The sequence below is a fragment of the Hyalella azteca genome, unplaced genomic scaffold, assembly GCF_000764305.2.
Source record: "Hyalella azteca isolate HAZT.00-mixed unplaced genomic scaffold, Hazt_2.0.2 contig336, whole genome shotgun sequence".
Taxonomy (NCBI): Eukaryota; Metazoa; Arthropoda; class Malacostraca; order Amphipoda; family Hyalellidae; genus Hyalella; species Hyalella azteca.
This window is the reverse complement of record NW_025930689.1, coordinates 45,229-73,042: the sequence shown is the minus strand read 5'-3', so window position 1 is coordinate 73,042 and position 27,814 is coordinate 45,229. Positions and strand designations below refer to the sequence as shown.

At 41.2% G+C, this 27,814-nt stretch overlaps 4 protein-coding genes across 8 annotated transcripts; 2 read left to right on the top strand and 2 right to left on the bottom strand.

Moving 5' to 3' along the window:
• The first annotated feature begins 985 nt into the window (after positions 1 to 985).
• On the top strand, positions 986 to 14,300 carry LOC108672721 (ATP-binding cassette sub-family G member 5). Of its 3 annotated transcripts, none has more exons than XM_047885776.1 (16): positions 986 to 1,032; positions 2,705 to 2,797; positions 3,179 to 3,296; positions 3,778 to 3,884; positions 4,324 to 4,422; positions 5,677 to 5,821; positions 6,250 to 6,376; positions 7,049 to 7,194; positions 8,449 to 8,576; positions 8,888 to 8,967; positions 9,629 to 9,746; positions 10,235 to 10,328; positions 11,511 to 11,649; positions 12,171 to 12,386; positions 12,992 to 13,156; positions 14,015 to 14,300. In XM_047885776.1, the coding sequence occupies exons 2-16, from the start codon at positions 2,741 to 2,743 to the stop codon at positions 14,208 to 14,210; spliced, it is 1,935 nt and encodes a 644-aa protein (XP_047741732.1). In that variant the 5' UTR covers positions 986 to 1,032; positions 2,705 to 2,740; the 3' UTR covers positions 14,211 to 14,300. The 3 variants fall into 3 exon arrangements, with proteins under 3 accessions (XP_047741732.1, XP_018015932.1, XP_018015931.1); XM_018160443.2 differs by having other exon boundaries at positions 1,023 to 1,139; XM_018160442.2 differs by lacking the exons at positions 986 to 1,032; positions 2,705 to 2,797; positions 3,179 to 3,296; ... (3 more) ...; positions 6,250 to 6,376; positions 7,049 to 7,194 and adding an exon at positions 7,205 to 8,064.
• A 1,904-nt stretch (positions 14,301 to 16,204) lies between these two features.
• LOC108672718 (rho GDP-dissociation inhibitor 2) lies at positions 16,205 to 21,073 on the top strand. Of its 3 annotated transcripts, none has more exons than XM_018160441.2 (4): positions 16,205 to 16,323; positions 18,185 to 18,374; positions 18,855 to 19,082; positions 19,221 to 21,073. In XM_018160441.2, the coding sequence occupies exons 2-4, from the start codon at positions 18,185 to 18,187 to the stop codon at positions 19,415 to 19,417; spliced, it is 615 nt and encodes a 204-aa protein (XP_018015930.1). In that variant the 5' UTR covers positions 16,205 to 16,323; the 3' UTR covers positions 19,418 to 21,073. The 3 variants fall into 3 exon arrangements, with proteins under 3 accessions (XP_018015930.1, XP_018015929.1, XP_018015928.1); XM_018160440.2 differs by having other exon boundaries at positions 16,207 to 16,308; XM_018160439.2 differs by lacking the exon at positions 16,205 to 16,323 and adding an exon at positions 16,829 to 16,917.
• A 534-nt stretch (positions 21,074 to 21,607) lies between these two features.
• Positions 21,608 to 22,487, bottom strand: LOC108672723 (acyl-CoA-binding domain-containing protein 6). The gene has a single exon (XM_018160446.2). It carries the CDS (start codon positions 22,432 to 22,434, stop codon positions 21,739 to 21,741), a length of 696 nt encoding a protein of 231 aa, XP_018015935.1. The 5' UTR covers positions 22,435 to 22,487; the 3' UTR covers positions 21,608 to 21,738.
• A 321-nt stretch (positions 22,488 to 22,808) lies between these two features.
• Positions 22,809 to 27,407, bottom strand: LOC108672707 (probable methyltransferase-like protein 23). Its single transcript, XM_018160424.1, has 2 exons — positions 27,275 to 27,407; positions 22,809 to 23,402 (listed from the first exon to the last, which is right to left on the bottom strand). The coding sequence occupies exons 1-2, from the start codon at positions 27,359 to 27,361 to the stop codon at positions 22,809 to 22,811; spliced, it is 681 nt and encodes a 226-aa protein (XP_018015913.1). The 5' UTR covers positions 27,362 to 27,407.
• Positions 27,408 to 27,814: the final 407 nt, after the last annotated feature.

The window sequence follows — 27,814 nt, the reverse complement described above, 5'->3', positions numbered from 1 at the left end:
ATTTATCAGAAAAGCTAGCACTTTAAAAAACCAAATCTGCCTTGGCGCTCCCTCGCCACGGTATGCGGGTGGCGAGGTCACATGCTGACATGCACACTATTTTAGATTATCCATCACTGAACTAAAATGTACTTTTTCGTGACTTCCCGCAAAATAAAAATAAATAATGAAGATTTACAACACCGGTCAAGTGCTCATCCAAAAAAACCTGAAAGGACCAACTCGTTTTTCATAGTATCTCGTGTCATTTGACGACAGAAATCACAAGATTAGGCTTTTTAACACGCACCGCCAACCACTTCGTAACTCTAGCAATGCCGTAGCGCTACACACCTCACTCATGTCGTCGCACCCAAACGATGGTGCATACATAACTATGAGTCTATGAAATACGCATACCAATCACTATTCCCATGGTTTATTTCGATGATAACATAACATCACGTGGCACAAAATTATTATGCCCTGCACTTTTAGCACACCTAGCTAAAGCACAGCATAGAAACACAAAGAACCAGACAAATACGCGCACTCACGAGCGTCACAAACCTCCTACTACATGAGCGAGACGCTCTTTGCGTTGCCGAGTCTGTCAGTCTGCTTCCAGCAAACCAGCAACCACATCGCAACCCGGACAGGTATTTCGCATCAACAAATAATAAATTTTTTAACTTCTAAGCTCGATTGAGTTAGCTTTTAGCAGTCCTCGAACTGAATATGAAGTCTTCCGACTATTCTTCTTCATAAAGACGAAGTTACCAATGAAGTTTTGCAAAAATATTGCAAATACTATGAGATTTTTTGTCGGGATCATCTTCACCAGAGCATAGTATGAACCACAACGCGGTCGAGGAGAACACAGCCAATCACAAGTCGCGAAAATGATGACGTCCCCGCACCTGCTGTGGAAAGCTCTGCGTCACAAAACTTCAACCAATCCTGACGCCGGAACTTGGCTTAGTCGCTCTTACGGTATACTTTGCAGGGACTCCTAGCGCGCTTAGGTTCCAGTGACACTCAGCCGTATGTAAGGTGGGTTGGTGTTGTATTTGCTCTAGTTTCTTATCTGAAAAACGTTATTAAGTGAAGAAGAATGTGGTCTTGAATTTTTTTTTGATAATCGAATTCTCATCAAACATGTGAGTAAGAACGAACGTTTTCCCCATGTAGAAATTCATCTTAATTTTCAGTGGTCTGGAGGAGTTCCAGCCAACAACTTCGTAACGCTGAGGACACATCAGTACTGCCGCTGATGGCAGCTCGCATAATACTTCATACATTCTTCTCCGTATGATTGTATCCTGCAGACGTGACATGCCTTGCATTTATAGCTTCTCGTGCGCGGAACAGACAACCTCTTTTGCTCTGCCTAAATCATTAATTTCAAGAAATGACTTACGGAAACTTGTAAAATTAGTGAAAACCATTTTCAAAAATTTTATTATTATTCCAATCAAATAATATTCACTATTGTTAGCGCATTTTCTCATTTATGGAAAAAATGCACTATTGTGCTCGCCGTGTCCGTCTGTCTGTCCGTCCGTCCGTGACCTCGAGTTTTCGTCGACGAGAAAATGCGCTCTCTGTCACTCACTGCAGTGAGTACTGAGATATATTTTTTTCATTTCTGATAATCAGATTAGACCTGCGCGAGTGAAAATTTTAATTTGAATGGGCAGTGACCCCGGAACGTAATTGGTGTATCACGTACCTGGCATTTTGGCAGATTGACTAAACTAAATCAAAGATAAGGCTTCTCTACTCGTATGTTAATTTTTTACTGATTCACAACTCTGATGTAATATTAACTAGCACACGAATTTATTTGTGCATGAAAACCACTTATATAAAACCTCCCTTACATGATTGCGCCAAGTAGACCACGTTCTATCCTCAACCGAGCGACGTTATAACAATTATCGCACTATCTCCATTAATAGTTTAAAATTTTTCTGAAGTCGGCAGTGTTTTTTCCTCAACCGAGTGACGACATATGTTCTATAACAATTTTTTCACCTTTCGTATTTCCCCGCAATCGCGCATCCGCATTCCGCAATGTGAAGCAAAGAGACCCCGACGCCAGGCTAGCAGTGATCCTCACGCCCGCCTCTGCGATTCCGAGGAAGTCGTTTTTTCGCGTCCAAAGTGTTGCTGGAGATGCCAATGTTGCGTTGCAGTAGAAGGCAGAGAAAAGTATTCTGAACGGTTTCTTTGAACAATTAAGTTAACTCTTAACATTGATGTAGTAAAGAGCTAGATCTTTGTTGTTTTATACGATTACTTGTGAGGAGGATCTGTGATGTTTGCCAACGCGCTACAATGTTTTAGAAAATCAAATTAAGAAGTGCAGGGCGCTAGGACGATATGCACACTGAACGCGGATAAAAACGTGTCTACCTGAAATTTCGTTGTATAATATATGTAACTGCAATATAAATACATCTGCAGTATTACGCTATATTGGTAAATTAAAGCTTCAGCATTGCGCTAGGTATTCTGATTTTAACACAATATTCCAGTTTCAGCACTGCGTTTGAAATGAATGTAATACAGCAGTTAGCCTTTAACTGCATTTCATAATATTATTTAACGCTGCATTTAGCTTTCGTTCGTGCAATACTGTACAATATTTAGATAGTGGCCCTTTTTATGTCTTGCATCCAACACTTATATTTATCGTCTAAGAGTTATTAATATTTTTCAGTTAAGAAATAAAACTCGGCCAGAACGTTTCGCCGCCATGATGCCGCCCAGCGACTATACCCTCGAGCTCGCCAGCGTCTACCACACCGGCCCTGTCAGTGACAATTCAATAATTAATTGAAATAACAACTTTTCCATTGAATATCATTGTAATGTGAATATGATATATTTATAGCAAATACTTTGTGATGAGAAGTAAAAATATTAATTTGGAGCAAGCAAATTGACAGACAGAATGGTACGTGTGAATAATGATAATTATAAAATAAAAATGAAAAAAATTATAATGATAAAATAATGATAATGATAAAATGTATGTAATTTAATGAATGACATATGATAATGATAATAAACTGTTGTGATGTTGCCGCACGCACTGGTAACTTCTTGATCCTTGGTTCCTTATGTTTTTCCCCTCTATTTAGGCCCAGCAAATATCCTACTCGGTAACCTGCTTACGTGCTTGTGTTGGCAGGTGGAGCCTGGGTCGTGCGTGCAGAAGGTGCTGGGCAACGTGCCCACTGGCGTCATCCTGAAGGAGGTGTCGCTGCAGGTCCACTCTGGGGAGCTCATGGCCATCCTCGGGTCTAAAGGTGACGTGTTCCTAGGGACGTGTTCCTAGTGACGTGTTCCTAGTGACGTGTTCCTAGTGACGTGTTCCTAGTGACGTGTTCCTCGTGACGTGTTCCTAGTGAGGTGTTCCTAATGACGTGTTTTCCCCTGGCTCATTGGTAACCTACACATATAATTATATATATGTCTAATTTTATAAAATATTGTCTGAGTTTTTCTCTTATCTTCAATCAAATCTTTATTAAATAACAAATTCCGCCCTGCAATACCAATATTTAACAAAATATATTTGTACGTGCAATTATTTGAATGCATGGTCTTCGCAATGGTCTTCAATGAAACTTATATGAAGGACAATATTTTACCATACTGCTATTCAACGAAATATATACGTCGAATATTCAAGAAAATATATACGTCGAATATTCAACAAAATATACACGTCTAATATTCAAGAAAATATACACGTCTAATATTCAAGAAAATATGCACGTGCGTCAGGCAGCGGCAAGCGCGCGCTGCTGGAGGTGGTGTCGCGCAGGGCGCAGGGGCCCACGCGTGGCCAGATCCTCCTCAGGAAGCTGCCCATGTCGCTGCGCTTCTTCCAGGTAAACATTGCTCCTATGTTCTGCTCTATATTAATAATATATGTGATTTACTTGTGTATTCTAGCCATTAGGAGTTGTAAATGTATTTGCAATGAAGAAAAAAGTTGAATTGTTAGCTTATCAAATTATTTACGCCATGAAATTTTGCATGAAAATGAGTTTGACTGCAAAATTATGGAGACGAACCTTTGAGAGGTGTTCAGCACGTAAGTTTGTCTCACTCTGCATTTAAACTTGAGGCGTTCGTGTCAATAATTCCAAAATTTCCAGACTGGAAATCGACTGAAATTCCTTCAATTTAGTTCTTGAAAAGCTATCTCTCCAATAACAATACTACTTAGATAAATTCTTCATGGGATTAAAATTTCCTGGTTATGAAATCTTTATTTGCGACAAGAATGATTAGCAAGAAATAAATGTCGTGATGTCGCTGCTGCAGGAGTCGTGCGGGTACGTGAGCCACAGCACGCAGCTGCTCGAAGCCCTCACCGCCCGCCAGACCCTCACCTACGCTGCCAGACTCTCCCTCTCTTCTGACGTGAGATTACAGTTAGAGGGTACAGGCTACTGAGGGTAGGGTAGAGGCTACTGAAGGGAGGGTAGAGGCTACTGAGGGGAGGGTAGAGGCTACTGAGGGAAGGGTACAGGCTACTGAGGGGAGGTTGGAGGCTACTGAAAGGAGAGTAGAGGCTACTGAAGGGAAAGTAGAGGCTACTGAGGGAAGGGTAGAGGCTACTGAGGGGAGAGTAGAGGCTACTGAGGGGAGAGTTGAGGCTACTGAGGGGAGAGTAGAGGCTACTGAGGGGAGAGTAGAGGCTACTGAGGGGAGAGTAGAGGCTACTGAGGGGAGAGTAGAGGCTACTGAGGGGAGAGTAGTATTAAAGATATTGATAGGTAGAGGTGAAGTGAACGCAGTGCTGAGGTATGAGAGTACATGGCACTGAGGGTATTTACGAGATGAGGAGCTGGCACGAGTATATAGAGACTAAAAATTTGGGTACAGGGCGTCAAGGATAGAACAGCTAGTAAGAAAGTGAGAGCCGTTTCTCACTTGCATGAAACAAAGATAATCTGACCTTTAATATGATAAGAGTGTAGATAAGTGACCTAATTAGCAGAGCAGTACATTGTAAAAGATGCTTGACAATTGCATTAAGAGATATAAAGGAGTGGCAATACCTGAGGTTTACAGTTAACTTTACACTGTGTAAATCTTCGAATGCGGTGTTTAATTCATGACTAAGCCTGATTGATAGCTAAACAGGCATCAAGCCACAACCTCAGTCATGAGCCCAAAACCACAGCTACAGGTTGAAATTATTTTGTATCTAGGTCTGCAAAAGTTGAGGATACCATCCGTATGGTAATAAATTCTAGTACAATTTAAATCAGACCAGGTAGCTTAAGAATATGACAATAAATATGTCCAGCGCCCCCGCACCGTAAAGTAATGGACAACGTCGAGACCAAAAGTGACACGCAGTTTTGCAGCGATACTGAAAATTTCTCAGATGAACAAATGCGTCAAAGCTGCAGCAACAGTGGACCATCTCATGAGCACATTCCAGAATAGACAATCCTATATAGGGCGTCCACTATTTTCTCTGTCCCATCTTTATCTACAATAAAAATCACTATCATGATTGGCTTAGGTACACATTGCAGACTAAATGCATATAGCGGCCAATTTCTCATCTGTAATTGGTTTATTTTAAGAAGCCGTCAGTGATTGGCTAACGGAGTTATGAAATTACACCTTTTCTGATAGTACGGCACCTGGTTTGGTGAGCAGATCAGCAGGTCGATGTTGAACAGTCGCGTGGTGCAGGTGCTAGCAGACCTCGCACTCACGCAGGTCACCAACCACTTCGTCCACCAGCTCACTCCCTCCGAGTACCGTCGCCTCGTCATCGCCACGCAGATCATCAAAGATCCGCGTCAGTAATATTGATTATAATATTGATTATAATATTAAATTATAATATTAAATTATAATATTGATTTTTCATGTCCGATTGATATCAAATATATCCTATATTATATCGGTCGATGAACTTGGCTTTGTTAAGACAAATTGGTCCGTTGGCTACTAGGCTGTTCGATTGTGCACAAATAAAGCAGCAGTTACGGCATTCATTGCATTATATCGACCGCAATTATGTTGTATAGCATTACATTTCATTTACGTCTCAACAGTCTGATAAATTATCCTGTTTTACTAATCAACCACAACAAATGACGCTAAACACTCCACTTAATTATAATTATTTAATATGCACTATACTATATAAAGAACAATATCTACAAAATCATATTACTGACGCTCATGAAGTCTGGGCACCATGACTAACCGTGACATGTGTAGTGGTGCTGCTGCTGGACGAGCCCGCGTGGGGGCTGGACCCCCTCAACACGTACCTGCTCATCTCCATCCTGAGCAACCATGCCAAGAAGTACGGCAGGATTGTCGTCATTACCATGGAGAAGCCCAGGTAAAACTTTTAAACTACTTTTAGGTTAAGACAAGGCTACACTTTTCAAATATTTATAGATAAACCCGAGGTTAAACTACTTGTAGGTTAAGGCAAGGCTACACTTTTCAAATATGTATAGATTAACCCGAAGCAAAACCACTTTTAGGTTAAGCCGAGATTTAAAAATACTTCTAGTTTAGCCTAGGTTCAATTACTTCTAGGTTCAGCAGAGATTAAATTGCTTTTAGTTTACTTTGAGGTTAAACTTTCAAACTAACCTGGAACTATGTAAGCTTGTTATTAGCTCTATTAACCACTCACTAGTGGATAAATTTTATCATTGAATTTATAAGAAATGGAGAGAATCATTAACTATTGAATGACGATAAAAAATTACCTATGTTTATAAGCTGCCACAACTGTGTCCCCGTGTACAAGTTGTACTGGCCGCCACAACTGCCTTCGGTTACAATCAGTTATATTCGACCAATTCGGCTATGGAATATTATTTCCATGTATAGGTCATCCTGACTCAGTTTGGCTTGCTAAATGTACATATCATTGCTACATCCGCTCTCTTTTCGAGCTGCCTAACAGTGAGTGTGTTCCTACATGTACAATATGACAAATTAAATTTTCTGAGTGCTGATGGTGTCGTGTCGTGTGCTGATGGTGCCGTGTCGTGTGCAGGTCTGACATCTTCCCGTTCCTGGACCGTGTAACGTACCTGTGTCTGGGCGACGTCGTGTACACGGGCTCGACACGGCTCATGCTCGACTACTTCAGAGGAATAGGCTTCCCGTGTCCCGAGCTGGAGAACCCACTCATGTACTACCGTGAGTGTGCTGCCCCACTCATGTACTACCGTGAGTGTGCTGCCCCACTCATGTACTACCGTGAGTGTGCTGCCCCACTCATGTACTACCGTGAGTGTGCTGCCCCACTCATGTACTACCGTGAGTGTGCTGCCCCACTCATGTACTACCGTGAGTGTGCTGCCCCACTCATGTACTACCGTGAGTGTGCTGCCCCACTCATGTACTACCGTGAGTGTGCTGCCCCACTCATGTACTACCGTGAGTGTGCTGCCCCACTCATGTACTACCGTGAGTGTGCTGCCCCACTCATGTACTACCGTGAGTGTGCTGCCCCACTCATGTACTACCGTGAGTGTGCTGCCCCACTCATGTACTACCGTGAGTGTGCTGCCCCACTCATGTACTACCGTGAGTGTGCTGCCCCACTCATGTACTACCGTGAGTGTGCTGCCCCACTCATGTACTACCGTGAGTGTGCTGCCCCACTCATGTACTACCGTGAGTGTGCTGCCCCACTCATGTACTACCGTGAGTGTGCTGCCCCACTCATGTACTACCGTGAGTGTGCTGCCCCACTCATGTACTACCGTGAGTGTGCTGCCCCACTCATGTACTACCGTGAGTGTGCTGCCCCACTCATGTACTACCGTGAGTGTGCTGCCCCACTCATGTACTACCGTGAGTGTGCTGCCCCACTCATGTACTACCGTGAGTGTGCTGCCCCACTCATGTACTACCGTGAGTGTGCTGCCCCACTCATGTACTACCGTGAGTGTGCTGCCCCACTCATGTACTACCGTGAGTGTGCTGCCCCACTCATGTACTACCGTGAGTGTGCTGCCCCACTCATGTACTACCGTGAGTGTGCTGCCCCACTCATGTACTACCGTGAGTGTGCTGCCCCACTCATGTACTACCGTGAGTGTGCTGCCCCACTCATGTACTACCGTGAGTGTGCTGCCCCACTCATGTACTACCGTGAGTGTGCTGCCCCACTCATGTACTACCGTGAGTGTGCTGCCCCACTCATGTACTACCGTGAGTGTGCTGCCCCACTCATGTACTACCGTGAGTGTGCTGCCCCACTCATGTACTACCGTGAGTGTGCTGCCCCACTCATGTACTGTCCCTCACGCCCCTCCCCCCACAGTCTGCCTGTCCCTCACGCCCCTCCCCCCACAGTCTGCCTGTCCCTCACGCCCCTCCCCCCACAGTCTGCCTGTCCCTCACGTCCCTCCCCCCACAGTCCGCCTGTCCCTCACGCCCCCACAGTTTGCCTGTCCACGGTGGACCGCAGGTCGCGTGATCGCTTCATCGACTCCAACAACCAAATCGCGGCGCTGGTCGAGCGCTTCAAAGTCGAGGGCGGCCCCTTCAGGAAGTACGCGGGGCCCATCGAGGTGCGTGCGGATAATTAATATAATATAAGTAATTAATTATATATATTATTAGAAATATATATAAATAATTAAGTTCTCCACCAATTAGGGGAAAGTCTCGCTTTGTTATTGATTCTGTAGCTTGGCTGTCCCCTCGTGATATAACAGCAAGTTATTCCCATATGGTATAACTGTGCAGAGTTATATTCTTATGGTATAACATTACAGAATTATTCCCTTATGGTATAACAGCACAGAGTTAATCCCTTATGGTATAAGACTATAGAGTTATTTTGCCACGTTAGATTTACGACATAACAACCTACCAACAGAGCGACCCTCAGGACCACAAGGTGCCGCTCTTCTCCTACGGTCAGCCCGGCGTCATCAGCGTGATGCTCACGCTCTTCTGGTGAGTCCTTAGGCTTACCTGAAGAATACATAACACAATATAACATAACATAGTGATGTCGGCGCTGAAGAGTAGGCCTGATGTGGCATGTCGCCGATTCTTGTACTTTTCGTGACTTGTCCTTAGGAGATCTGAATACAGGTCCTGCGACGATAGTTTGAAGTAGCTACTAGACTTCCAACGGGTTCGATATGGTGCTAGGCATTTAAAGTCTGAACATATATTTTTCCATAGCTTTATCTAGTCTGTTCTTGAACGCGTTCATACTCGGATCGTCAACGATGTAATCGGGGAGGCTGTATACCTTAGTCCTACTTAGAAAATATATATTCTTATCCGGATACTTATACCTAGTATGAGCGTCAGCCACACATGCTCTTACTTAATAGCGGTTTCAGCGTTTATTAGGCCGTAGGCCTGTCGCCGATTCGTAACATTGCAGAACATTCACAGCATTATTGCGGTCTCAAACTCGCAATTCACTGCTACAATTCTGCTTTGCTTAACCGCCCGGCCTCCTTGCCGATTCTCACCAGAAACTGGCGCACAGAGCTGGGATCGAACCCGCGCCTCTCTGTGCCAATCTTGGTACTCTGAACTTTAACCGCTGGGCTGCCATGAGCATGTCTCGCGTCACACTCTTACTCTCTCCTACGTGCAGGCGATCCTACTCACTCATGCTACCCAACAACCGCGCAGGAGCGCAGGATTTCTTCTTACGTCTGCTGCTGCTGCCGTCCTACTTCTTCTTGCTCTGGAACTTCTACTTCCCGCTGCAGGTGAAGGCATCTGCCTTCTGCTTTCATATCTTATTAATTAAGATGATTGATATCATCTTATTAATTACGACGATTGAGATCATCTTATTAATTACGACGATTGATATCTTCTCTATTACGATGATCAATATCATTTTATTAATTACGATGATTAAAATCATATAAATTACGATGATCAATATCATATTAATTACGATGATTGAAATCTTACTAATTACTATGATTGATATAATCTTATTTATAACGATGATAATGAAAAGAGAAAAGATATTCGTACGATGATAACCCCATTTATTTTGTATTGACGATTTATTTCCATTAATAATAGGGCCTTGCTTTCCCCTCATGCAACTTGTTACCTGAGTTTACTTAAAATAAAATAAAGTTATCGCGATGTCTTAAGTACCACGGCATAAATTCTGCATATTTTAAATGTCATGACTCCTAAATTGTTCATAATATAATCGCTCATAATATAATGTACACAGAGCACACAGCGCAGCTTCCAGACACGAGGCGGTCTGGTGTTCAACTGCGTCGTGGGCACCGCCTTCCTCGCCGCCGCCGCCACCGCCACCACATGTGAGTCAAGCAAGTGGGTCAGACGTACGATCATGTGGGTCAGACATACGACCATGTGGGTCAGACGTACGATCATATGGGTCAGACGTACGATCATGTGGGTCAGACGTACGATCATGTGGGTCAGACGTACGATCACGTGGGTCAGACGTACGATCACGTGGGTCAGACGTACGATCATGTGGGTCAGACGTACGATCATGTGGGTCAGACGTACGATCATGTGGGTCAGACGTACGATCATGTGGGTCAGACGTACGATCAAGTGGGTCAGACGTACGATCATGTGGGTCAGACGTACGCTCACGTGGGTCAGACGTACGATCACGTGGGTCAGACGTACGGTCACGTGGGTCAGACGTACGATCATGAGGGTCTGACGTACGATCACGTGGGTCAGACATACGATCATGTGGGTCAGACGTACGGGCATGTGGGTCAGACGTACGATCATGTGGGTCAGACGTACGGGCATGTGGGTCAGACGTACGATCATGTGGTTCAAACGTACGATCATGAGGGTCAGACGTACGATCTCGTGGGTCAGACGTACGATCACTTGGGTCAGACGTACGATCACGTGGGTCAGACGTACGATCATCTGTTGGTGATGTATTTAGTATTTACTACTTAGAATTCTTGAATAAATATCGTGGACCTACAGGGCGAAGACTAACAGTTGAGCAAGGCGGATCTGGGCAGGCCGTGCACCGTTAGGACAACATTTTATTCAATTAATAACTGCTGCCAGAAGCCTTTTGCATGGATTCTTCTCCAGCTGATTAATTTCACTGATATACTGCCGGACTTCGACGTTCACTGATTTATGCACCGCACATCTCACTGGCAGACACTAGGGCTCACCTATTCACGTCGCTTAACCGTTATATTTTTTACCGTCATTGATGACCTTCATTATACATTTCACTTCTCTCAAAATACGTATCACTTACAAATATAATACGTAGAAAATACGTATTCACTTCAAATCATCACCTCTCCCTCAACGCCCTACCTTACTTTTGATTCCTACTATTACGTATCACCTATTATCACTTACGTACCTATTCTTACTATTACGTATTTTTGCTATTACGTGTTCATAAATTCATATAAAGTATTAATTTAAATTACTGACATTACCTCCATGTAAATCCTGTTGTATTGGTGCGTTTGTTGCAGTCTCGGGTCACCGCACGCGCTACTACCACGAGGCACGCAGCGGGCTGTACCGCGGTCCACTCTTCCTTGTCTCGTACTTCTGCTTCGCCGCCCCCATCGCCTTCCTCAGCGTCATGGCTGCCTCAGCCATCGTCTTCTTGTGAGCACTAGTTCAAATATCAACGAATATTTCCAATCATTGGTGAATAATTATGGTGTAAAATAATAGTAAAATCACTGGTGAATAGCGGTCGAAAACTTCGAAATTTCATATAATTCAAATTTAATATGATGTCTAAAATCAAAGAATAATTCAGAACGCGTCGTTAGAATTGTTAAATAAGGCAAGAAACAATGTTTGGAGGGGAGGTGTAAGCGACATGAGTTTTGGTAAGAATCTGTCTTCATACTTGACGAGAGACTCGATAGGAGACCTGATGCAGGTAGGAAAAAGGCTCGAGCAGGATGGTTATAAATCTTTCTTACGGCATCAAAGCTTTTTAGTTGATGTATTTCTACCTATTGCTCCGAGTTTAATGACGTAGTTCTTCCGTGCTATCACTGTTATTATTATTATTATTCTACGAAGCATTTAATGTGGCGTCTGGTGCTAACGTTCTCCTTCCATTAAACGAATTTAATCCAAATCATTCGTTGTCATTCGGCACCTCATTCACACAGCGGTCTAGGGCTGACGACTGAAGGAAGAGACCCTGGTGCAACAGACCCCGACTGGCTGGGCTGGCTGCTGTTTGGGTCTGTGTTGTGGGCTGCGTGGGGCTTCGTGGAGCAGCAGACCATCGCCCTCATGCTCATCGTCAGGTCGAGCTACTGCGCCGCGTCAGCGTCGGTCGCGCTCACCAGCGCATACCTGCTCGTCGGCGCAGCGACCCTCAGGTTAGGCGCTGCAACCCTCAGGTTAGGCGCTGCAACCCTCAGGTTAGGCGCTGCAACCCTCAGGTTAGGCGCTGCAACCCTCAGGTTAGGCGCTGCGACCCTTAGGTTAGGCGCTGTAACCCTCAGGTTAGGCGCAGCGACCCGCAGGTTAGGCAGTGCAACCCTCAGGTTAGGCGCAGCGACCCTCAGGTTAGGCGCTGCGACCCTCAGGTTAGGCGCTAGGTTAGGCGCTGCAACCCTCAGGTTAGGCGCTGCGACCCTCAGGTTAGGCGCTGCGACCCTCAGGCTAGGCGCTGCGACCCTCAGGCTAGGCGCTGCGACCCTCAGGTTAGGCGCTGCACACTTCGGTTTTTCGCGCATATTCATCTGCTCATTGATGCTCATTTGCATAATTATATTTATCACTTGCACTGATCTCATCAGAAATACTCATCACATCTGCTAACGATTAACCATCCACTTAGTGACGCTCACGTGCTAAGGCTTCAATAAAATAGAGTTGTCATAATTTATCGTGCATCATTGCTTTATTTTTATTGTTTTTCATGTCAGTTAATATTTGTTTGCATATTACGATGAATTGATAATCGTGCGCGTGTCTCTAGGTCGCTCGTGGGTATCCCCGACTGGTTGTACTACCTCAGCCACGTGAACGTCTTCAAGTTCGCGGCTGCGGCGCTGCAGCAGCAACTCCTGTGGCAGCAGCTGCCGTCCCTGCCCGTCAACGAGACCATCACGTGTCCCGACAACAACGCTGAGTTCGGTTGCAGGTCTGTCCCTAGCCATCACGTGTCCCGACAACAACGCTGAGTTCGGCTGCAGGTCTGTCCCTAGCCATCACGTGTCCCGACAACAACGCTGAGTTCGGCTGCAGGTCTGTCCCTAGCCACCACGTGTCCCGACAACAACGCTGAGTTTGGCTGCAGGTCTGTCCCTAGCCATCACGTGTCCCGACAACAACGCTGAGTTCGGCTGCAGGTCTGTCCCTAGCCATCACGTGTCCCGACAACAACGCTGAGTTCGGCTGCAGGTCTGTCCCTAGCCATCGCGTGCCCCGACAACAACGCTGAGTTCGGCTGCAGGTCTATACCTATTTCTCTGTCATTAAGCGAAGACACTTACTTAAGCCAACATTATGCTCATGGCTCCACCTTTTTAAACTTAAAATAAAAACATTTATTTAGTTTCTCATTTGAAATTCGTTTCCTTGAATATCGGCATTAAATCCCTAGCGCATTACATCTATTCAAATGGTCAGACAAGAATTGTAAAGTTGGTGCAAGTTGGTGCTCATCACAACCAAGCGTACCACTAATGTTTCTTATCCTTCTTATGGTAGTTTTATCAGATGTATAGGAGCTTCTTGTCCACCCTCCTTAAGAGATTCATGATTACATAATGCTTGTTTTAGAGGTTTGATGGTTAACGGACTTGTTTGAGGGTATACTTCATGCTGTTAAGATGATGAACTTGGATATTGACTTCATCTTTCTAAACATAAAACGTTGAACAAGAGTTTATTTCGTTTGGAAAACGTTGAAGTAACTTTATTTTAACTTCAGTTGTCTGGTGGGAGGCTGGACTGGTAATGTAAATGTTTGATTGCCAACATGGCGCTTGTTGTCCAGGTACCGCAACGGCACCTACTACCTGCTGGAGCGCTACCACGTCTTCCAGGGCGGAGTTGACCTGGACCGACAAGACCTGGACTTCTTCACGAACGTCGGCTTTTCGTTCATCTTTTACGCCGGGATGCTGATAGGCAATCTTGTTCTCTACCTCATCCCTCTTCCCGCCTTCATTAAAACCAAGTTCCGCGAGTAGACGACTTCCTATGAACAGTATACCTATATCATTAGTAATGTTTCTATATATTTATATTGTGCTTCTATATATATACATATATTGGTGTTATTCGGTAGAAGCCTTTCTTTTATGCAAGTTTGACTGAAGACCAGGGTATGCATTTTATTAACAATCTTCTTATTTGATTCATACACACTTGAAATTGAACTTGAGTTAAATTACAAGTGTTGCAAAACCCTTTCACCGGCTTGATAACGAATATTGTATATTCGAAACGTCGCATTCCATTAAAATGTCATTTGGTAACCTGCTTTTTGATCTCCCAGCGCCAGTAAGAAATTTTGCTCGACTCATTGAAAAAACAAGTAAGAAGATTGCTTATAAAAATCATGCTCTGGTCTTCAATCAAACTTGCATATGTGCATTCTATTCACTCATTTCTTCTATTTAGTAGTTAATATTTACAATCTTTAATTACTGAAGATTTCTTGCATATTTTGGAGACGGTGGATGTTTCTCAGATCAAATCTAATCTCACCAAATGTTCTGATCAAAAATTTTGTTACGACCTCGTAGATGACTCGTCCAAGGTTATCGAAAAATTTACGATCATTACGGTAGGTTCTTCAACAGCACCTGCAAGATCCTGTATTTTGTTTATAAACTTACCATAAGTTTAACAATGGTTGAGTTTAGCGTCCAAGTTAATTGTTGACACAATTTATTTATATTTTTGTTATGATTAACGGTTAATTATCACCTTTATTACAAGCTTGTGTTCATTTTTGCTTGTGTGCTATGGAGCATAAACGTTGTAGAGATGTTTGATGTATGCAGAAAACTAGCACTTGTATGCACTGAGTAACTGCGTTACCTACGTTATTTTTGAACTTCAATGTTCGCGCGGGGTAACTTACACAATCGAAAGTTATCCCGCGAAACTTACCAATCGTGCCCATCCTTTCAATAATGATCACATTTATGAGCAAGGCCTTAGAAAGTGAACATGTTGCATGCGTAGAATAACTACGACGTCTAATGAAGACAAATGTAGTGATGTCAAGTATTATCTTTTATCTCGGTTAATGTTGCAAAGTTAACATTTTATCATAATAAACAAAGAGATTACAGTACGAAAACTCCTATAAATAACATCCGTCACTTCCACGTTTGTCGTTAATGTTTGCAGTCATCACATTGCATTGCGTTCGAGACCAAAGAAAGACAGCGTCACTAAATTGCAAAATAGCGTATCCTGCGTAATAAATTATACGTCGAATTGTTTTTCAATATCCTTTTCGTATGTTATATATTTTGAAAGACCGTGAATGATTTAAGCACGTTCAACTCACATTTGCTCACCCTTGATAGCGTGGTGACCATAAAAATATTCTCACTATTCTTGCAGCGATTCTCAATTCTCGACATCTCATCCAGCTACTCTTTAATACTAGCTCATCACATCTAGGAGAATTCATCACTAGTTGCTTCTTCAGTTCACTTCACTTACAAAGCCTCACAAGTAATCGCACATCTCTACGACTACCACCTCATCCTCACACAAGAATTATGATAGAAATAAGTGCAGACGTGATTGCGGTTTACCAAGAGATATTTGGTTTCAACTTTGCTCCAAACGTTCCAACTTCTAACACTGAGCAAGTAATTCGATCTACTCGCTGTGTACCGAATAGTAGTTTTTTAGTCTTATCAATTTGATTTTCAATATGATTTGTAAACTTTAAAAACTTAGTGTGAATTACCGAATTTTTTTCGCTGTCATCTCATCAAGCTTCACTTCAGCTTTGCTTCCATGACTTCCACTAATTAATAAAAGATGAAGTCGCAATCAGGGAAATTCCGTCAAATTTTCGCTTTGACAGAAACTGCATTTTTTTCAACCCCAATTTTTATTATTTTTTATTATTACGTAATTGTTGTTTTCATATTTAAATAGAAGTAAGATGTTTCTTCTGGCAATCGCCGAAGCTCTGACAAATGACTCAGCAGTGGCAGTGCAGATTAGTCAATTGCTTAGTTGCCAGCTAAGTGTGGGTGTGTGTTGACAGTTGTCCTGCTCGGGAAGAATACTGTGAGAATTCAAATAAATTCTAAAGTAAGTCGACTGCATGTAAGTGAAGGAAGGCAGTAAAAAATGTATTGTCTATACTATAGTAAAAAGCGGATAATCTGCGTTTTTTCACGTTTCAAATAATACCGGTGTGCGAGTTTCATCTGTTTCTCAACTGATAAGCGTAGACGTACACCAATGGGTAATTGCCAAGGTGATAGTGGGCAGGGCTCTTGATTTGATGAATTTATAGTTTTTTCTTAACTGTATAGTTAGGTTATTGTTAAAGACAGATAAGTTTATGTAGCATAAATTTATATTATTATTCTTGTTTTTCTTGTTGATTGTTATCTGGTATCTATTGTTTTTTGCACCACTGTTGAAGTTACGTTTGCGCACTTTACCGTTGACCGGTTGACGCGAGTGATGTACGGTAGCTTACGTTCATAGTACCTACCTATTAAAGTAAACTTAAGTGAAGCTTATACCTACTATAGTTTCAACTTTCAAGTTTGCATTCAGAGTAGGATATATTCATATAGTGGTGGGTCTTATTTCAGAGATCGATCCAGCCATTCAGGCCAGTAAATTGAATTTGATTAATATACTGAAATTAGTGAGATATTATCCTTCCGGGCCTTCCAAGATTACATGGTAAATAATTAGGTATATCACTTGTTTTCCCGTGGACACAATTCAAGTATACTGTGTCTACGTCTACCCTAGAGCTAGAATGGCCTAGATTGGAAATTCATATTCATTATGAAAATCATTATCATGTTGCTCTAAAGTCTAAAAGTCTAAAGTAAGATTTTAATTAATTGGTTACCAAAGAGCAATGTTGCAGAATTTAAAAACCAGTTCATTTTTAGTTTAACCATGGCCATTTAATGCAAAGTTCTATTCATCAATATGTGTTATTTGGCATTTGGGTCAGGTGCAATAATATTGTATGGTTGGAGCTTTTCAGTCATTTTTGAAGCTGCAAGATTCCCACTAGCCTGCTAGACCAATTATCTCTTAAGTCTTAACTAATTGTTAACAAGCTTGAAGGAATATTTTATCTAAATAAAATTGTCTGATTGAACAAAATTTTTTTGTGAAAATTACAATCTATGAACTGTACTTAAAACTAAGCAATCCTAATAGTAGCCTAATCCCAGTTTAACATTGACTCATGAATATTGAATATTTTTATGTTGCTATTGTTTATAGTACTCGGTGTAATATCTCTTGAAATAAACTGTAAAGTACATTTCTGGGAGAATTTGCAAGCCTTGTAAATTGTAATTTCAATAAGTAATACAAAATAAGTATATGCATTTCTGTTCAATCTTATCATGTTTTTGTTGAGAAGTAAAAAATTACATGTAGATGGAAAGTGTCATTGACCTGCAATCTTGGTTCTGATTCAAGTCTTGGTTTTATCATGTTGGTATTAGATTAATTGTATTAATAAAAAATAATCTCATTACAAAAATTTAAACATTTCATGATTGAATAACTGTTTTGAGCTTCAAAAATGATCGTCACTCAGTATCTTGAAGTCAAATGTCAGTGTCAAATTCTTCACCTAGTGTAATGAGCTTGAAAATGACTTATCTCATGTTTCTGCATGAAATTGTTTAGGCTTTTGATTAGGGCTTGATTATATTTATTGGTCAAAGACAACAACACATTTTAAGGAAATTCATCAATTCATGATGTAAAATCTACTTGTATAGACAGTTTGCTTTAATTCAATTTCAGAAATAAGTGCTAGACACACATTATTTCAGGCTGGAGAATGTAATGTTCATTTCAGAAAATGAGCTATTTATCAACTAATAGCAACTGATAACCTCTTGTCAACATACCTTCCTGTTATGTTTCATTAAGTTTAATGGTTACAAGATTAACATTGATCTAATTCATTTTGCAGATGGCTGAAGAAGAAGTCATTTCAAGTCATGTGTCTGATGATGAGGGAGATGAGAAAATTCAGTACAAGGCCCCACCTGAGAAGTCCTTGTCTGATATAGTACAGCAAGATCAGGAGGACGAGAGCCTCAGAAAATACAAGGAGACTCTGTTAGGAGCATCTTCTTCTGCTGGTACTCCTATTATTATTGGTATGTCAGTGTTCATTGAAAATTATAAACATTCATAGAATAGTCAAAACTAACAGAATTGCTTCTGCAATCAGATTATTACATAATGTAGGTCTGTTAATGACAACGATTTTCTACCGATTTTTTTTTTTTCAGTCTAAATGTCTAATCGCTGAACATTTTGAGTGCAAATAAATTACAGTTAAGTTTTTTATTCTGTAAATGCCTTTTCAGAATGCTTGAACATGTGCCTCTTGTGCCTTGACACCATATCCAATTTTTGTACGTACTGATAGTTTCCCTTTAACTGCATTCAGACTCACCAGTTATTAAAGGCATCCACTCAGCTATTTGAGGTCTTCATTTCCATTTATTTTATTCCATAAATGTAAATTATGAACTTCCCTCTCTATAAGCAAACGTGTTAAATGAATTATTTTGTAAGGCATATACTGTGTTACCATTTCTTCTGCTAAAAATGACACTGCCTTTTGACTGCAGACCACAGTGACGACCGGCGGGTGCTGGTCAGACAGCTTGCTCTGGTGGTGGAAGGCCGGGATGACATCGTACTTGACCTGGCGCAGGGCGACCTCAACAAGCTTAAAGACTCGCCCTTCACCATCAAAGAAGGCATCACGTACAGAATAAGGATCGACTTCCAGGTGCAGCGAGAGATTGTTACCGGGCTAAAGTACATCCAGAGAACGCACAGGAAAGGCATTCAAGGTATGCTAGATACTGAGAATTAATTCTGTTTTACCATAATTTCTGTACTGGCGAATTTCAATAATTTCTTGTTTTTTATCACGGTAAAAAATGCGCAAAATTCGATTAAAATAGTAACTATTTTGTTGATTGTGGCAGTTGACAAGATGACGCACATGGTGGGATCGTATGCGCCCATGGAGGCCATGCAGAGCTACACAACACCACCAGAAGACGCGCCGTCAGGCATGCTGTCCAGGGGGCACTACACCGTCAAGTCTCTCTTCACTGATGATGACAACCATGAGCATCTCAAGTGGGACTGGTCTTTTGATATCAAGAAAGACTGGGATTAATGCTTCAAAACTGGGCATAATACTGGAGAAATTTTGGGGTCCAAAATTAAACTATAAAATCTGGATCCTATACAGAAGATAGACTAATACTGACTGAAATTATCTTGGGACTAATACTGAAATAAAACTTGACACACTAGGCTTATTTGTTAGATAGCCATATTAACTGAAGTAATATTGGGTCTTTTACTGCAGAAATAAATTCTATTAAAAGCAGGCAGATTGGGACTAATCGTTTCGATCTCTGTAAGCACTGACAAGAAGGACTGGGCATAGTACTTGATTACGAAGACAAATATACTAATTAAAGACTGGTGGATTATATATCTTCTTAAGACTTAAATACTCGAACTCACCGCACAATGACGTGTTAAATAAAAGCACTGAACAAAATTAATTGATGTGCCGATTTCACGTAGAAAATGAAATGGTTTTATCCAATTTTTTTCATGCAGGGTCAGGATCAGTAAAGAGTTACGAATCACTCCTAATTAGCTAACCTCATATCACGATGTTCGCTGCCAATAGGACTTTCTTACGCTATGTCCCTTGCGTTTATACTATTCACCTCAAGCCTTCGAAGTAGTCAAGTTATTTTTGTTTGAAGTCACTCATTCATGTGCTCTTTCTGTCATCAAGATTCTAAATTATTTTCTTAATTTTGGATTTGTATGGACGAAGATGATCACGTCTGTGATTTTGTTAGCTCCGCATGTCTTGTGATGGAAGCGCACCGCATGTATTATCAAGTCACTTGGACAGCGCTCAATCGACAAGATCATTAGTTACTCAGACATACACCACTACTGAACGTACGCTTGCATTAGCACAAGCTCACCAATTTTTTTAGACCATGAATAAAACGATGCCGCGCCATATAGAACAATAATTACTCTGCGCTCATGACTCGTCGATTTCAGCAATAATATTACTTGAGCCAACTTATAACTCTTGCTTCGGGAGAATTCCTAGGCGTTTCAGATACGTTGTTTACTTTCTAAGTTACGCTATTAAGTGTGCCGCTTCGAGATTGATTCATAAAATATTTTTGCTGCTTGATCGAAGATTCCTGTCTTCCTTAGCTGATAAGTGCCCTTATAGCTTCTCTTGTGTTCCCTTATAATTTTATTCTTATACTTACGACCTCGCGACGTCATGTGGCACCTACGGGATAATTTATTGAGAATTATTTTCTTCCACGGTACATCTGTTCAATAGCTGCAACATTTTGGTGTTGATTGTTCAGCCATCGTGCCTCATGGGTAGTAATGCGCCGCATAGAACACTTGTCAAGGCTTGAGACCTCTCTTGAGCCGGAAAGGAGTTGACCAGAAGTAAGGGATAATGCTACGACGGAAGACTACATCGTCTTTCGGAGTAGTCGTGTAATATCATACACAATATGATCTATAGCCATTTCGATTAGGCACAAGTTAACCTATTCTTAAATTCTGTATTGGCGCGTCTATTTACTCGTTATTATATCGCTCGATTAACATGCTAAAATAAATTCTAAGTTCTTGCAGTGAGCCATAATTCCCTGCAGTGATTATTTTAATGCTTATTAGGATTAATTTTGAATACAATATTACGAGCAATTAGTAGAGATGCCGAAATTGGAATGACAGTTTTCAAATAAATTCTCATTATGTGTGAGTTTACGTTCAATTTTCCCTAAAATGTCGCTTCAGAGCGTTTCAAGTTGTTACTAAGTGATCATCAGCGGGAGGTCGAATGCTCCGACTTGTTAAAAATCTACCGCCGCATGTCACTCTCCGGGGACATAACTTTCAACTTAAATTATACGTAAACTATTGAGTGTGGCAACCGCAGGACGTTCGTACACAACAGGAAACATTTTAAAGTTGTTGTACGTGGCGGCAACCATCAGTGCAAGTCACTAGAACGTATCCTTAATAGGATGTAGGCTCGAGACAATATTGCTCCGGTTAATCTTGTCATGCGGTAGAGGGTCAAGGATCAGGACACGATGAGGGTTAACTGGTGACTACACTAACAGCCCTGAGAATATGCTTTGCAACGAAATCTGGGCGCTGAAAAATTATTTTTATAATGTGTATGAAACGTAATTCAGGAGGATTAAAATTGTGTTACTCCTAACTTTCGAAAACTAATTTCATAGCTAATATTACTACAAGCTACTATTACGAAAGGAGATTCACGTTTCAATACAGTTGGAACGTTTATTCAAATAACACCAGTTTAATACAGAAGCCCGTTGTTGACAGAAATGTAATGTTATATCATCACGCGAATATGTAGGACCATTAGCAATACGACACTACTTGAAATTAGTAAATTCACTGTGGGAACAAAGATGCGACGGCAGCGTCATCAGCCACCTGACGCGGCGTCAGCTGATCAACGTCACGTATGGTGGAGTCCGCGCCTCGACTGAGCAGCAAGCAAACTAAGGCCTCGTAGCCGCACGACGCAGCGTAGTGCAGAGGTGTTTGGCCGCCTTCATCCTGGGCGTTGACATCAGCGCCACGGTCCAGCAGCAGCTCTGCCACATCTCTGTGTCCTCTGTCTGCCGCCCAGTGCAACCCTGTCATACCCTCGTCAAAGCGCTTTTGCACTTCCGTCGCAAGGTCAAGTTGTTTGAGCACATCTAATTGGTTTTCCTGTACGGCCTCGACAAATTTTGTGATGGTTGCATCTTCTGGTGCTGGCATGCGGCTTACCCGCGCCCATCCTGAGGTATTTGTGGCATCCTCTCTCCAGTCTGGGTCTAGCTCCTTTACACCACAGATGTATTCCTCCATGGCCTTTGCTTTACTTGTGCCCTGCAAACTCTTCCATGCCTCCCACTTACGACGGCCACTCTGATCCAGGAAGCCGGGCTTGGCCACATTGCAGTCGCCCTCCGTAGCTTGCTTGTAACGTGCGTAAAAGAAGAGGAGTCGTTCTTTTGGAAGTGTAGAAATAAGAGATGGGAAATGCTTTGCAGCTGCATTGAAAATATTCTCAACTGGGCTTTCATTTATTTCTGACATTTTTTTACAAGAGGTTATTTGCAATATATAATTACTAAATTTAATATCTCTCAGAATTGCTGGCCAAATCGACCTTCAACGTGTTTCCTTCCAATAAATGCTTCCGCTGGTTGGTAGCTGATTGGAGACCCTGCTCGTCCCTGAAATGTATGAAACCATACCCTTTGCTAAAACCAGTTTTCCTGTTAAAATTAACACGAGCACTTTTAATACGTCCAAACTGAGAAAAATACTCAGATAACTCTTTTCCAGCGACGGTCCATGGCAAGTTTCCAACATACAATCTTGTGGCAGCTCGGAAGGACATCTTCTGCGGTAAGGCTGGAGCGCAAGAGAAGATGGCAGCAGGTAAAATGCTCAAGTTGGTTCAGTTCTCACTGGGCTTCCCCCTGACACTTCTTTCTGATCTGAAACAAATGAATCTTATGTGAGCCTGGTAGACCAGATTGAGCCACGTTTTCATGATCTGCATCAAAGGACTCCAGAGGCACAGAAGTGCAGGACAACTGCCACTTTACAAGTTCTGGTTGAAAGGTCCAGTCGGGCTCACGCTCTTGATAGGTACAAATAAAGCAAGCTTCAGGGTTCCTTTCCAATAGCAATGAGACTGTCATAATTATATCTTCAAAAACATCTGGCTCATAGAAACAGTCAGATGCAATCACAAAATCCAATGGGGGTAGTTTTATAATAGAATCAAACGTGCCCCATTTTATTCCAATAACAGGCAATTCCAAGCCATTAGCAGCGCTGGACAGTGAACAGATTTCTAAGCAAGATGGCAGAACACTTGAATCTGACAATATGACATCAGCTCCACACTTGGCAGCCACCACTCCAGGCAGAGCCGTGCCAGCTCCTAACTCAAGCAGACGCTTGCCATGCAGTCTAGAACGATGGTACCAGAGATACTGAGCCAAAACAGGAGCACATGGCCACACATGAAGTCCGTAATTGCCACCAGTAATCTGCAATCAAACTCATATTCACATTTTCCAGCCAAACAAAATGACAACACAACATCAAAATTTTCATACCAGGGAGAATTTGGTCAAATTATTAGATTTTGCTCATGAATGATAGAAAACATAGAAATAAAGTGATAATAGATACATAGAAACAAGATATTAAAACTGTAATGCATTCATGGTAGTTTACATTTGTAAACTGTCCTCATTTGTTAGTAAAAAATGTACATGAAATACAATGTAAAGAAAGTTATTAGTATCATTATCATAGACATTTTTCCATTTACAAGAACTAGTATAACATATTTTTCAATAGAGAATCCTTGTAGAATATAGTAATCCAAATATAAAATGTGAGACTTGGGAACCACAATATTATAGTTTAAAATTTAACTTGTCCCATCCTGACTGAAGTTTGCTTCCATTTTTGAAGGAAAGAGAAAATCCTGCTTCATAATGAAATATTGATTATGTAATTTTGATTGATTTGAAATTTCACAGCCTAATCATGAAGTTTGATTGACTACCTATTATATGGAATCTTTGGGATTTAAAAACAACAGTAATGCTCTAGTTGTGGCTTGATAAGTAAATATTTCACAGTTCTCAATTTTTGGAACAAGCTTTTTGATAGATCATTTAGCAACATTCAGGAAATCTGGCAGAAGTCACCTCTGACTAAAATTTATATCAGTGCTTGCAGAAGCACTGTGGCAGTCTATTTTTAGCAGTCATTTTTCCTCTACAAAAATTAATTAAAAATTATATTTTTTCCAATGATCTTTAAAATGCAACATGTACCAACGATTATCAGAGAGTTGAGCACAATTTTCCAAATTGGCTTCTGAGCAAATTTTATCCTTTCATGTTGTTAATGAAATCTCAAATCAATGCCAATACATTCATATTTGAATATTGACCAAGTTACAGCTATAATTTCTTGTCATAAAGTTAAAGTTAAACTGTTCCAATTTTGTAGCAAATAATGAGTTGCTTATTATTTTTATCATCCGTTAAAGTTCATTTCAATTTAACAGTTTGGACTTAAGCCCCGTCCACACGCTCAAACTTATCGTTAGTCTTGCATGTCATGCCAGGTTTGACGACAAGACGGAGCGTGTGGACGCTCAAAGTTTGACGTCTTGCATGACGAGTGGGCGGAGTTTGAGGTTTGACAAACCTGGAAAAGACGGACGGGCGAAACCTTTGGGTTCATGCAAGACTGACAATAAGTTTGAGCGTGTGGACGGGCAACCAACTTATTGGTCAAACTTTTACTCCATCTCAGTCTATATTGATGATGGGAGCTGTGACATTGTACCTCGCTAGCTCTAGTTTTTCATATCCCAGGATATCTGACACTGATTTTACGATTCATTTTGGTGAGTTTATGGAGTTGTATCGTAGTTTCCCATGTTTATGGTAAATTCAATCAAAAAGCAACAGTGACACAAACAAGAGAGCACTGGCCTATGCGGCATTGATTGCTAAGTGCAGAGAAGTTGATCATACAGCAAACAGAGACTTAGTAGCGAAGAAAATAAACTCTTTATCAAAAAGAATGTGCCAAAATGAAGTCGTCAATGCTGTCTGGTGCTGGTAGGGATGCTGTCATCAACCCTCATTGTGGTATTTTTTAAAATCATTTTCGGGACCACCGCGTACGTTTGCATCGCTTTAACCTAATTATGGTGGCACAAACTGCGCTCACTGCACTGCCTCCTCCTTTGTCGTGAACGCACTAAAAACTGAAGGAAAGTTTGAGCATGTGGACGCTTTTCAGTCTTCCGTCAAAATCGCTCAAACCTGGCATGACATGCAAGACTGACGATAAGTTTGAACGTGTGGACGGGGCTTTAGTCCCTTAACTCCTTTGGACATTGAGTACTGTTAAGTTTAATAACACCCAATCTGGAATATTGAGACTCAAATTGAGTCAAATTACAAGGGGCATCCAGAAAGTAGTACCCCTTTGGGAATTGAACAAAAATAAGTAAATATTAACAAATTTAGACATTTTTATTGAAAAGAACATGCATTACCATACTTCTCTACATAATCTCCAGACAAATTTAAGCATTTGTCATATTGTATCATGAGTTTTTGTATACCAGTGTCACATTCCTCTGCTGCCAGTGTACTGAGATATGCAGTCTCGTGTTCTTTCAGTTCTTTGTCATATTGAAATTTTGTCCCTGCCACAAAGTCCTTGAGTTTCGTAAACAGATGAAAATCTGAAGGAGAAAAGTCCGGACTCTAGGGTGGATGGTTGAAAATTTCCCACTTGGATTTTTGGAGAAGTTGTGTTATCTGAGCCCGAGTGAGCCGTATGCAGTTGCAGCCTGGCATCATTGTGCAGAAAAATGATGCCAGTCAACAACAGACCACGCCATCAATTTTGAATTGCCCGCCGTAATTTTATTAATGTTGCACAACTGCATTGGACTTGATTTAGTCTCCATGGGTCTTGAAATTGATGAGCAGTACACCTTGCCGATCCCAGAAACCCTGGCACTGGCAGCAGAGGAATAAGAAAGGAGTGTGACACTGGTGGCAGAGGAATTGTCACAAAAACTTGTGACACAATACAACAAATGCTTAAATTTGTCCACAGATTATGTAGACAAGTAGTGTAATACATGTTCTATTCAATAAACATATTTACATTTGTAACTATTTACTTCCTTTTGTTCAATTACCAAACACTGAAACAGGTACTACTTTCCAGATGCCCCAGGTACATAACGTGCATGGGAAGAAAAAAATTTTCAGGTGATTTCCTGAAATTGTAAGCAAAATTGTTTGGTCTTCTCAATTTAAAGAAAAAATTAGTCAATGAGCATTAATTAAAATTCCTGTGTTGATGAATTAATTACAGGCAAAGGAATTTTTTACTCAATCATGCATGGATTTTGTCTTACTTTTACAGTTAGGAATAACATTAAGAAATGCTATTCATTGCTGAATTCTATATCATAATCATTGCTTCAGAGTTCAGGCTCATGGTACAAGTTGCATCAACTTGCATGAGCAGCATGACTAGGACTCTAGAGAGTCTAGGGCTAGGAGGGAGCAGTTTATCTTAGAACTTTTTCAAGTCCTAAGGGTTCATTTATATACAAATACAATGCAGCATAGCATTATTTGATCTCTGAATTCTAGGAAGGCAACTTTTATCGTGATGTAATTGCCATTTAAGTGTCTTTGATTTTTCAAGAGCAATCCATATCTAGCTATGCTGTATGAGGACTGAGGAGTGAGGAGTCCAATTATTGGACTCCTCAGTTATTATTGTTATCAGTTATTATATTGGACTCCTCAGTTATCAATTATTGGACTCCAATATCAAGCAAAAGGAGTCAGGAGTCAGGACTCAGGAGTCAGGACTATAGTGACAAATCAGAGATTTTTTAGAATCAGTTCATTTTTAATTTCCTCATATAGGTACTCAAGACTTAAACCAATTTCTTACGTATGATAATGCTGGTATCCATGATACTCTACTGGTCTACTTATAGGCCTAGGACTAAATAATGAACTTGAGGGAGTCTAAAAAACTCTCTGCTTTGCCACTAGGCTTCTCCGTTCTACCTACAGTCCTACACTATAGAGTATAGATAGACTATTATATTTATAGGCATACTAAATTACTGATAGAGTCATAGGGACAAAGCCACAAAGGGTCATAAAACATTAACAGAGCAATGCATGCAGCATGATCATGATGGCGGCAAAGCCGGCGATCAGTGTCCACTATCCAGTGAGGTCCTACCTAGCCCTAGTGATTATTTTTAGTATTTAGGAGTGAACATAAAACTATTGGGAATTTTAAATGCTGATCTGCATTCATACAATAATACGATTATTCATACCTCAGGTATGGTTACTGACAGGCTGGAATTCCCGCTGCGGAAAACTAAGTTACGGTCGGACTTCTTTAGTTCACGGAGTTCAGCCATGCGACCGGAGCATCAGTAGATAAAAGTACAAATGTATAATGTAACTAAAAGCCAGTGTTGCCAGGTTTTTTCTTGGCGAGAATACCAGATTGCCTAGCTCAAAATACCAGAAATATACCAGAAATTATATCGTTCAAAAACAGACTAATAACTCCAAATTTAATAAAACTATTCGTCAGAAACCTTGGTTAAAAAAAAATTATCTTATGTACTGTGCAGCTATCTGGCTTGACGATAATTAGCCAAATTGAACACGTTATATTTTTTCCCCTCTGTTTGGAACATTTTGACACTTTTCTTTTCCTGTGTTTGATTACATTGACACTTTTTCCTTTTTTTATCAGTGTCATTGTGGCACTTTTTCCTCTTCGCTCAACATGAGCAAGCCACGGAAACAGGTCATCTTCATTTTGCTTATTTTCGTACATGCTTGCATATTGCATTAATTTAAGA

Bases quoted from the DNA above. Each gene is read 5' to 3' on its own strand.
- LOC108672718 (XM_018160439.2), top strand. The intron at 18,375-18,854 runs GTATGTCAGTGT...TTTTGACTGCAG, and splicing joins TGGTACTCCTATTATTATTG to ACCACAGTGACGACCGGCGG. The intron at 19,083-19,220 runs GTATGCTAGATA...TGATTGTGGCAG, and splicing joins GCACAGGAAAGGCATTCAAG to TTGACAAGATGACGCACATG.
- LOC108672707 (XM_018160424.1), bottom strand. From the start codon at position 27,361: ATGGCTGAACTCCGTGAACTAAAGAAGTCCGACCGTAACTTAGTTTTC. The intron at 23,403-27,274 runs GTATGAATAATC...GTTTGATTGCAG, and splicing joins TGTCAGTAACCATACCTGAG to ATTACTGGTGGCAATTACGG.
- LOC108672723 (XM_018160446.2), bottom strand. From the start codon at position 22,434: ATGTCAGAAATAAATGAAAGCCCAGTTGAGAATATTTTCAATGCAGCT.
- LOC108672721 (XM_018160442.2), top strand. From the start codon at position 7,215: ATGTACTACCGTGAGTGTGCTGCCCCACTCATGTACTACCGTGAGTGT. The intron at 10,329-11,510 runs GTGAGTCAAGCA...CGTTTGTTGCAG, and splicing joins CGCCGCCACCGCCACCACAT to TCTCGGGTCACCGCACGCGC. The intron at 13,157-14,014 runs GTCTGTCCCTAG...CTTGTTGTCCAG, and splicing joins AACGCTGAGTTCGGTTGCAG to GTACCGCAACGGCACCTACT.